Raw genomic sequence first — 11,931 nt, 5'->3', positions numbered from 1 at the left:
ATATATATATATATATATACACATATAAATATAAAATATTTAATTTTATGATTATTATATAGATAATTATATTAGATAGTTTTAAATTTCTTCCCTTAAGAAAACGTAGAAATTTTAGAATGAAAATATATACACATACACACATGAATTATCTTATGTTACATTATAAACATGCAAGAAACCACATAGTTTGAATTTTAAAAATTAATTAATTTTTTTATTTATTTTTATATTTTATTTATTTTTTTATAAATTTTTATTTTTTTAAATTTTAATTGTAAATTATAATTATTAATTGTAATTATTAATTTCTAATTTTAAATTATAAATTTTAATTATTAAATTATAAATTTTAATTTTAAATTATAAATTTTAATTATTAATTTTAAATTATAAATTATAAATTTTAAATTATTAATTTTAAATTATAAATTTTAAATTGTAACCTGAAATTTTTATTAATCTCCGTTTTTTAACGCTTGTAAAAGATAGATAATTAATTTGAAAAAAAAAAAAAAAAACAACGATATTTATTTCTTTTGAATGATTCAATTGAGTGCTATGAATGGCACATTCGCGTTATAGCGAATGATACATGGGATTATAAGTGATAAATATAAACGATATACGTTACGTTGGACAATAATTTGTCGGTCTTTCGTGATGCAGGAGTGATCGATGTCGTATCCATCCGAGAGCGTTTTATATAGCGCCAGTTTGTCAGATAATATTATTAGCGACATGAATTATTATTTCTTATCGCTCGAAACCGCGCATAATGAGCTATCACTCATTTTCAAAATTCTTTACTTGCGATCGAATTCGAAAAATATAGGATTTTTTAAATATTTTTTAAGTTTCTTACATTTTTTAAATTTTACATATACCACACATGTGAGTAATATTTAAAAAATCAAACGCACACACGCACAGAGAGAAATGCAGGGAAAAAAATATATATATATATATATATATATATATATATATATATATACAACGCGCGCGAGAAGGTTTCGAGATTTTTTCTCTTCCCGTCCAACGGAGAGGAGGGTACTGACTTCCATCCGGTCATCGATTCCTGCTAAAGTCATCGACACGTGACTGCGCGACCGGTCCTGCAATCCAGTTCCGTCGCGGCCCAATCAGGCGGAGGGCGATCAGGCGGAGAGGATGAGTGAACGTCGGTCTCGGACGAGGACGAGGAGTCTCCCGATCGCTATCGCCGCGGATCAAGGACGCGTCCGCCTACACCTCCGCTTCCCGTAGTGTACCGTTAGTTATTACCGAATTCCGGCCTCCTTCCCCTCCGCGCAATCCAATTCGGAAATTCTCTCATCTCTCTCCCTCTCTCTCTCTTTCACATGCGATGCGTATGTGTGTATGTGTGTGCGAGAGTGTGTACATGTGCGCGCGTGTGCGTGGCTCGACGACCCCGACGGCTTATCCGATTCGCTCTCTCGGGGTTTCCGTCCGTTGGAATCCGGATGCCGAGCGACCCGCAGCTGCTGCACTCGCGGCATTCTTCGCGCGTTGCGAAATCACGCGTGCTCCCTGTGGCGTGTCGCGTATACCTCGCGTGTGTAGGTGGCTGGACGCTGCTTCCTATCGTCGATGGTCGCCGTCATTGACGCGCGTTCGCGTGTGCGTGCCTTAGGAAGTGTATAAAGTGTGTTGAGGGAGGTTCCGCAATTTTTGAAAGTTGCCGAACAATGGATGCTTAGTAGAATGCAACGCAGGGAAATTAACTTTTTGCAGAGCAAACGACTTGTGTAAATGAATATGCTTGTGTGCTGATATACATGTAATTAATAATAAAGTACAAGAGAATTTATATAAAAGATATTGTATTTTTTAATTATATTATGTAAGAATTAAATTATTATATAATTTGATCCTTTTAGCGCATTAGGAATGAAGAAATTGTACAATCACGCTGCCTTTCTTATATAATACGGAAAATATATTTTAATTATACAATAATATGCACTTATATTAGAGTATATACGGCTTGCAAAAGTTAATTAATAGAGATACGGTTAAATAGGTAAACATTTAAAAAAGGAAAGCATGAAATCTTTTATATTTAAGTGATATACGAGGAAACAGGATATTCTATAAAACTAAAAAGACCATTAATGCAACAGAATAGAATATTATCTAGATACTATCGTATATCGTACCAGCGATTTTTTTATGCAACATCTTGTTTATAATATTATTTATACATGAAAAGCTGCATATTCTATTTTATCATTTTTTTTCTTATCATCTCAGTCTATTTTATCATCTAGTTTTTTACATCTGTTAATTAACATTATATTGGAAACTATATTCTGTGTAATTATATTGGTATACAATTAAAATAAACAGTAAAAAGAGTAAAAAATAACGGTAAGAGATTTTAAAATAGCTTTTTTTTTATGTGAAAATCATAATTTAAATTACTCGAACAATTAAGAGCCAAACATAAACAAATTAAAATAAATATATTAGAATATATATGTGTATGATATAATATTAGTTAATAATAGAATATATGGTCTGCAAAAGCAATAATATATATAATATTTAATAATTTATAATGTCCTTTATACATGACAATCATCTTTTTATTTTACCATCTTTCTTCACGTTTTCATCTGTTATATAATTAATATTATATTTCAAACTATATATTATAATATAATGATATCGTAAACATATAATTATATCATATTACATAATTAATGTTAGAAATTAAAATAGAATAAATAAATATAAATTATAATAGAATGTATATAAAAACGCGCGTATTAATTATAATATAAATATATACAGGAAATATACATTATTAATAATAATAACAAAAAAATGTAATATATAGTTTGCAATATAATATCCTGATTGCCATGTCATTTATACGTGAAAAGCTTTATATTTTTATTTTACAATCTTCTATATTTTTACATCTGTAAAATTATATTATATATATATATATTTTTTGCATGCAATATATTCTAATAATTGTGTGCGCGATTTGTAAAATCAGGAAGATTGGCCAGGGAAAACCAGACGGTTACATTCTATCTCAGTTTTTTCTTTTTCTTTTTTTCTTTTTACATACCAATAACAACTTAAATTCTCGGCGTACGAGCTTTACCGATCTACTGCGAGATAAGCTAATCATTTACGAGCGTTGCTAAATCGAATACTAAATCAGTCTAAATGAATTTTAGCGCCATTAATTTTAATGAGCTGAGCAATTATCTACCGTATGTTGCGTTAATTGTAACAGGAATGGTCAGTTACTTGGTGACAGTGTTTTTCTTTACTCAATGTTCATACTCTCGTTGTAACTTTACACGAGCATATCTGATCTTAAGGTATTCGATAAATTTTCATTTATGAAATAACGCTGATACAGTAAAAATACGGATAATATTTTCGCATAAATCATACTATCTGATAATATGAGTATTAAACATTTGAAAAATTTCATCAACAGATTAAACCGCGGCACTTTCTCCGCACACCTTAAAATTTGATTTCTGGAGTTACAAGTTACTGGTATATTTTTCATGTATCTAAATAAACGCGTAACTTTTGCTAAAAAAATTTGTAAAAAAATACAATTTAATGCTAATGCCTCAGAAAGCTTCAAGCTTACTTATTATTCTGTTATTTAAGATAAATATATAATTATCGAATTGGATTACGATTGAGAACTCCTTGCTTCTGCCGTGTTGAATTATAGAGAGGTACTTGTCGTCCGTACTGGGATTTTTCGCCAAAAAAATTCCATATTGAAAAGACTTCATTGTCGCATGTTACTATAACAAATATTCAATTTGAATATAATCGAGAGATAATAAAATCGTCGAACGATTTAAAAAATATTTCATCTGATAACAATAGAAACAAGCTGTTTCGTATTATTATTTAAAAAAACTGTTTCGTATTATTATTTTAAAAAAAAGTATCCAGTTAAAAGCATTATTCGATTTTTTAATTAGATCACGTTGTGCTTCTAAATAATGTAAGGTATTTTCTTTCCTTATAAAATTTATTTATTTTTCACATTCACTCAAAATATTGAGATTACGCACTTTTTTAAAACTTGAAAAAATGTTATTGAAACGTGTTATAAAATATAATTATTTCACATACTCAGCTCTTCGTGCGTGCCATTGAATTTCAAGAAGGATATGTGCGTTTGATGCTTCAGTGGCAGTGCATCGACGATTCGATCGAAACTGGCGAGCACTGGGACAATCGAGTATCGTTTGTTCCCCTCCCTGTAGGTCCAATGTACGACCAACTCGCCGCTTAACTTGTTCCAAACGAGATTTTCCACGCGAAAGTCGTAAGATTTGACAGACTTATGGTCTATAATTGTCTTCTTGTTGACGTTCCATAACATCAACGATCTGCCACTGCCTATACAAAGTGTGTTAGACATCTGCGGATGCCAGGCGACGGCCTGTCAACAGAGAGTACGAATATTTTACACTTTTACACACAAATCGTCATGTGAAAAAGCATTGCTGTTAATCAATAAATTTAATCAATAAATTATAATCAATAAATTTAATCAATAAATTATAATCAATAAATTTAATCAATAAATTATAATTATTCGTTAAATTATAATTCTTTATCTTTGTTTATTATATCGAATATTTAATAATAGATTCGTGAGATAAAAATTCCGCCAAGATATTTGATGCTATCTTTTGTAATATATCAGCAAGAGAATGTTACGAATAAAAAAATTAATTCTTTATTGTGCAAAATATATAAGATGTCCTATATATGGATATATTACTATTTCTTATCAAAAAATAATTTTTTTTCTTTAGTAAAATTTCCATTTATTCCAATTTAGGAAATGCATTGTTTTCAAGATATCTTACACTTTTTAATATGTCAATACAATGCATTTGTGTCTCGATTTGTGTCTAACATATATATGATTTATTTTGGTAAATGTTTACTTTACATCACACAGTTCGAAAAATGGTAAATGTTTACCTTATATCACACAGATCGAAAAATTTTTATTTTCACATATGTTGTAGAGGATATTCCTAAGTGATACACCGTTTGAATTTTGTGGCGCTCTCTCTTCGTTCCTGAGATATGCAATTTTGAAGTTTCATACTTTCATGTCATTTTTTCGTTATATCCTATTTATGTGTTCACATTTTTGTTTACATTTGCTCAACACGGTTTGATATTATATTTTCGTTGTGTGTTTATATTTTTTTGTTTACGTTTACTCATTGTGACTTCCATGTCGCTAAAGATTTAATACAATTTAATACAATTAAAAAATATCACAAATGTATGTGTACACACACATACACACACACATACACACACGCGGGGGGTGCAAGAGGAGGGCCTTCGGCCCCCCCTCCCGCAATCATCCCGCCGGTAGTCAAGATGGACCTCGCTTTACAACTTAGAGCCCTGGCACACGAAAAAACGTAAGCAGCGAAACGTAGTCAGTAAGGAAATCGGCCAATCGGAATTCTTACGTTTTCTTACGTTTTAATATGGCTGCCTTATTGTTCAATCGTGATTGGAATTTGCTTACTGACTACGTTTTACTGCTTACGTTTTTTTGTGTGCCAGGGCCTTTACAGCATATATCCATTATGATTGAACCCTTCACAATGCGTCCCCTACCGGCGGGGTGGTTGCGGGAGAGGGGGGCCGAAGGCCCCCCCTTGCACCCCCTGCGTGTGTGTGTGTGTGTGTGTGTGTGTGTGTGTGTGTGTATGTATGTGTGCGCCTATATTTCCTCTTAAACATACATAATGTCGTAAAATTATATTTTATTCTTGAAACTTTTTTTGTTAATAACTATTTAATAAATAACAATAAGCGGCTAAAACCTTCTGAAAGTTATTCAGAAAGATGACCTCAGGAAATGTGAACACAAAAATATAAGCATATTTAGAAAGTAACGAAAAGATAATACAAGTAAGTATGAAACTTCAAAATTGCATATCTCAGGAACGAAGAGAGAGCGCCACAAAATTCAAACGGTGTATTACTTAGGAATGTGTTCTTTATAACATATTTGAAAATAAAATTTTTTTGAGCTGTGTGACGTAAAGTAAGGAAATTTATCATATGTCTATTCAAATAAAATTTCTTCAAATATTTTCTGTTATAAAAATATAAATATTAATTATATAAAGAATTGCCAGTTTCTACGTGAAAAATTAAGAAATAGCAAATGCATTATATTGATGTATTAAAAAATGAAATATCTCGAGAATAATTTATCGCGGCTTACTCTTATTTTATCGGACAATTCGATGTAATAACAAAACTTTATATCCGGCCAGGTAAATATTCCAAAATTTTGTTCTCCGTCGGTTGATACCAGATACTTGTAATTTGGCGAAAAATTCAGGCTCGAAATACAATCCATGTATCTGATAGTCCAAATGGATTCAATCAATTTGCCTGTATCGGTTTCATATACCGATATCGCTTCCTCACATCCACTGTTAGGAAGCAGAAGACTAAGTTTATTATTTTTCATTTATTACTTTTTTATTATTTTAAATATTATTTATATTTATAATTATTACTTAATTATTAAATTTATTTAGTAATTATTACTCTATAATTATAATTATTATATTAATATAATCTTTTTCGACTATCTATGCTCAAATTGTCCGGTAAATTCGTTATTTTAATTAATTAATTAAGGTATTTAATAGTTCTAACGACGAATATAATAAATTATAAAATTGTTTACCGACAAGAGCAATAAAATTAGGTAAATAAAAACCAAAGTTTGATTCTAAATTCCATCATTCATCCGATTAACATATTTTCAAATATTGAAAAAAGAATTAATCATACTTTCTTAAATAGAGATATTATTGAGGAAAATAGTAAATAGTTGTTGTGTGATCTCAATTATAAATAGCAAATCAGTAAAATATCATTGAAAGAATCAGTTAATGACTGTTTCAATCAGTATTCAATCATGTTCTAAAATATATCTTATAATATTATACATGTGACATAAATTTATAGCAATTATTTAATTTAAAGAAATATCTATTTAAAGAAATATCTACTTTTTAACTAAGAATCTCGTTCATTTTTTATGGATTTATCACATCTTGAGAGTAAAGAAGTGTAATTTTTATATAATTTTAGATTTTTGAATATTATTTATATATATGTTTCATTTTTTTACATATATATAAAAGCTTCTCCAAAAAAAAATAATAATCCAAAATAAATAGAGCGAAAAAAGCTATTCATATCTTACACGTGTGCGATTATAATTTATTTTTCAGTGAAATTTTATTGCCATAATCAATAACACATGCACATGAAATTAAAAAAAACAATAACGAATATTTTCGAATATTGAAATATTCACTGATCTCTGATAAAAACTTATCTCGCTGTTTGACTCAGTGACATTTTTATCGATTCAATTTAAAATACTAGAGTCAATATTTACATAACGATGTAACGATCATCGAAAGACCAGCAGATGCAATGATTGCTATGAGGTAATGCCCTGAGACATTTAGAAGAAATATTCCATATGGACTTTTCCTTTTCCAAATCGTATAATATGATCCTAAGACTTGTACATATCGCCAGTTTACTACCTAAAATAACACACAATTCACGTTATCGTCGATAAAATAAGATGTGATAGAATCGTATAATTATTCGTTTATTTTTAGACATTAACAACGAAATGATATAATTTTCTTCCCCATCGATTTTTGAATTCCTATTAATGTTTACTAAAATGTAAAAGAGAATCATATAAATTCCTTTTAAAAAATTTCATTATCTCGGAAACATTATCCTTGAAGATACATAACTCTTATATAAAGGCTATATATTTATAAAAAAAATATTTAAGAAACATCTCACATCTTTCAATATCGAATTATGCAAAACGACGAATGTTGACGCGATAAATTTTTTTAACACGATGTATTTTACTCACCGTCGTTGCTCCATTTAACGACTTTGGCATTCTTTTCTTTGCACATCCCCAACTCTATGCCGTCCCTATTGCATATCGAAATGCCATTTTGATTACCGAAGCTGATTAAACCGTTGCAGCTCCAGTCAATTAGTCCAACCTTATTATCTTCTATTATTAAAAGAGACTGTTGAATTAATAGTAAACTACATTTCGGTTAATTTAAATTGATATCATTGATGTCGTACCCTCTGAAGAATCAAGACATAATATTTTTTCTACGTTTCCTATCAAAGTTTTCTTGCGCGGCGTGCACTTCCACTTTCTTTCCTCTTTAGATTCTGTACGCTGCAAATTCTGAGATTGCATCGTTGAATTGCTATAGTGTAGAATCTTGATTTGATTTAAATCTAAACAAGCATATCTATTTATTATAAGCATTTTAATTCACGCTTAAAACAAAAAATAAAAAATTCCTTCTTACATGTATAAGACTTTGAAGAATTCGAAACAAAGATAACTTTTTTAATAACCAATTTTTTTTATTTAGAAAAAATAAATATAAGATAGAAAAATAATAAATATAAGATATGTATAATAATAATAGATAGAGAAATTATTGTGCGAGCTTTTTTAGCTCTGCGTTCTCTCTCTCTCTCTCTCTCTCTCTCTCTCTATATATATATATATATATATATATATATATATATATATATAGAGGTATACACATATATACCAATTTAGGTACACACACACACGCGCGCGCGCGTGTCGATAAATATTTTAATGACAAATTCTTTGTCATTTTAAGACGAAAATGTCAAGGCTATAATAGTTTTTAAATGGAAAAAGTTTTTAAATATCACGAATGACACGGCTAGAATTTCGCGCGCTCAGAGATGCAAAGTGATAAAAAGTACTTCCATCGGCTTTTGATATTAGTGAAATTATTTATTCTGAAAATAATCAAGAATTTCATTAAAAATCTATTTCTATTTATCCATAATGAATTATAATAACAATTTAAAATGTTTTTATTCAATAACTTAATATCGATATTGACATGATCGATGTTGTCATATTTAACTGTTTCGATGATGAGGTTGATCAACATATGAAAGATATTAAATTATTGAATACAAATATTTTAAACTGTTTCATTATGGTTAAATAGAAATAGATTTTTAATGAAACTCTTAATTTTTACAATAATTTCACCTATGTCGAAAGCAGCTGATTCATGGAAGCATCTTTATCATTGACCATTTTGCCGCCCTTGAGCACGCAAAGTGTTCTAGTCCTGTCATTCTTTAAACTTTCCTATTTAAAAACTATTATAGCCTAGACACTTTCGTATTAAAATTCGTCTTAAAATATTACAAAGAATTTGTCATTAAAATATTTATCGTCAATTTCCGTATTTATCGTCAATTTCCATTCTGTATATATATATATATATATATATATATATATATATATAATGTATATGTGTGTGTATTCATTATAATTTAAAAATTACCTGGTATGATAGTCTGTTCTGCCATTAACGCGCGCCAAGCTTCGCGTTGATGCGTAATATTCAATAACTCGATCTACAGAGGATCAAAATGCGATTGTATAATTGAACATATAACACATTTTTTAGATGGATAACATTTCTCGTACTTGTTTATGAATATCCTGCAGTTTATGAATTCTGGTCTTCATGTCGGATTCTTTTTTTCTTAATAGACAGTGAGCTGCCTCGAAACTGTACCCGCGACGACACGGTATGAATCTGTCCCCCGAATAAATTTGTCTCGGTTTGGACGGACACACCTTGGCTTTTATATTGCTCAACGAATCCAAAAAGTTTTGCGCGTTACATTCCTCGGGTTTCTCCGCGAGAGCCGTTTGAAAGGTAGACGCCAGAAACCATTTCCGTGAAACATCCTGGAAGCAAAATTTACGAAATTTACGAAATACTTATGTATTCTCGACACAAAAATACAGTGATCTTAATTGTTCTATCTAAATAGCGTTTCTTTCAACGATATATTATACATGTGTATGACTCAAAATGTTCAAGAAATTCTTTTATATATATATATATATATATATATATATATATATATATATAAACAGATTTTAATATAGTGTCAATTTTTTTTTAAACCAAGATACAAAAAATAAAAGAGTAGCTAAATATAATTTTTGTAAAGATAAGAAACGAAAAAATTTTTTTGTGAACGAATTAAGTGACAGCTTAAGGAATTTCGTAAGCGAGAATAAAAGAGTCAGTGGTCCAAATAATCTGCACTTCCGTCATCTGGAAAAAGATGCGTGGAATTTCGCGGGCTTATTTTGACTTTTCGTCGCGTCACATCGCTCTTCGATCGATTGTGTCGTTTAAAACCTGACATGATATTGCGGCTAATCGAAAGCTTCATTTCTACGGTGAATGAGCGGGACGCACGGTGGGGTTCGACGCTTGGCTCGGCTCGAACCGGTCAGCGAAACGACGGCGACGCATGCGATGCGAAAACGCCAGGCCGCCGCCGCCGCCGTTCGTTCGTGGGCCGTACCACCTGCGGCAAAACTCTACAGGGGATACTCCTCTCGGTAAAAGACGATATATTCTCGGGAAGAGATTCGAGAAAGAAATACAGCGATCTTGCTTGTCTTATTTATATGGTGTTCTCTTCCCTCAACAATATATATATTTATTGTACATGTATATAGATCAAAATATTCAGGAAATTCTCTCATCTATTTTCTTTTAAAGAAATAAAACAGATTTTGGTACATATTTATTTTAGTCGTTCCAAATGTACGTATAAATTTTCTCAAATATATATTACATATATATATATATATATATATATATATATATAATATTCTTATTAATAAAATTATTAATAAATTATTAATAAAATTATTAATAAATTATTAATAATAATTTATTAATAATTTTATATTTATTAATATTAATATTATTAAGAATATTTGTTAATAATAATTTATTAATAAATTATTATTAATAAATATTCTTATTAATAATTTGATAATTTGATTAATAACATATGTATTAATATCATATATAATATATTTAATCATATATAATATATAATATATTTTGTAGATGTGTGTGTGTATATATTCTCTTTTTTTTTAAATGCAATTAAATGAGAAAAAATGAATTGTCGAAATTGATGAGCACGAGAATTTCAAGCACGAAAATGCAAGGAATTAAATCGATTCTCTCATCGTGTTCTGAATTCCATAAAATTTCCTGCCTCACGCTCGATTCGCGAATCGCAGATGCAATTTCCGCGCTACGTTATAAGAAGGAGAAAGAATCCCTCGCACACCCCAGACGTAAAATCCAAAATTTTCTACGTCCATGCGGAGGGTGCTGCTGGATAATTTCTGCTAGCGGCATTATGCACGAAGGGGTAATACCTTATACGACTATTGTACCCCCTGCGAACATCTGGCTGTCCGGGTTAGTGATGGATGGGACAAGTTACCGAACCTGATTCCTGTAGCTGGACCAATCTCACGTGCACTCGAAAAATGCTCCCGTGCGTTCGCGCGTGTCTGTACGTACGTGCGTGCATATGTGCGTGTGTACGCTCGTATCTTATAAAATTTTAATTTATAAGATTAAACGAGCTTATGAGATATCGCACACCTGCGCTATCGCGCAACGTGAAATTTATCTAGTCTAGAAGTCTTGAAAAAGATATCTGTTCGTATGCAAATATATATAATATATTTTACGCAAATATACATAATATATTTTATTTTATATAAGTAACATTATGTTTTTATATCGTAATTTAACAGTTTTTATTTTTCCCTTTATAATTTAGAATAATTTCCTGAAACAAGACAAAATAAATATAAAATAAATATAAAAATATAAAATATAAATATATCCTCTATATTTAAAAGATTCATGCAATCCTCTCTGATACGTTTTT

General features: G+C 29.9%; 1 protein-coding gene across 2 annotated transcripts in view; it reads right to left on the bottom strand.

Moving 5' to 3' along the window:
• Positions 1-2,989: 2,989 nt before the first annotated feature.
• Positions 2,990-11,931, bottom strand: part of LOC105257819 (protein cortex) — a 41,872-nt gene continuing 32,930 nt past the window's right edge. For both annotated transcript variants that reach the window (XM_011268693.3, XM_025408805.1), the window contains 8 exons: positions 9,632-9,898; positions 9,486-9,558; positions 8,215-8,376; positions 7,988-8,137; positions 7,484-7,637; positions 6,287-6,500; positions 4,147-4,459; positions 2,990-3,809 (listed from right to left, as the gene is read on the bottom strand). In XM_011268693.3, the coding sequence (XP_011266995.1) occupies positions 3,679-3,809; positions 4,147-4,459; positions 6,287-6,500; positions 7,484-7,637; positions 7,988-8,137; positions 8,215-8,376; positions 9,486-9,558; positions 9,632-9,898 (1,464 nt within the window). In that variant the 3' untranslated portion in view covers positions 2,990-3,678. The remainder of the gene's footprint in view (positions 3,810-4,146; positions 4,460-6,286; positions 6,501-7,483; positions 7,638-7,987; positions 8,138-8,214; positions 8,377-9,485; positions 9,559-9,631; positions 9,899-11,931) is intronic.

Source organism: Camponotus floridanus, unplaced genomic scaffold (genome assembly GCF_003227725.1).
Source record: "Camponotus floridanus strain SB8 unplaced genomic scaffold, Cflo_v7.5 scaffold23, whole genome shotgun sequence".
NCBI lineage: Eukaryota > Metazoa > Arthropoda > Insecta > Hymenoptera > Formicidae > Camponotus > Camponotus floridanus.
Note: the sequence above shows the minus strand (reverse complement) of the source record. Positions and strands in the feature narration are given on the sequence as shown.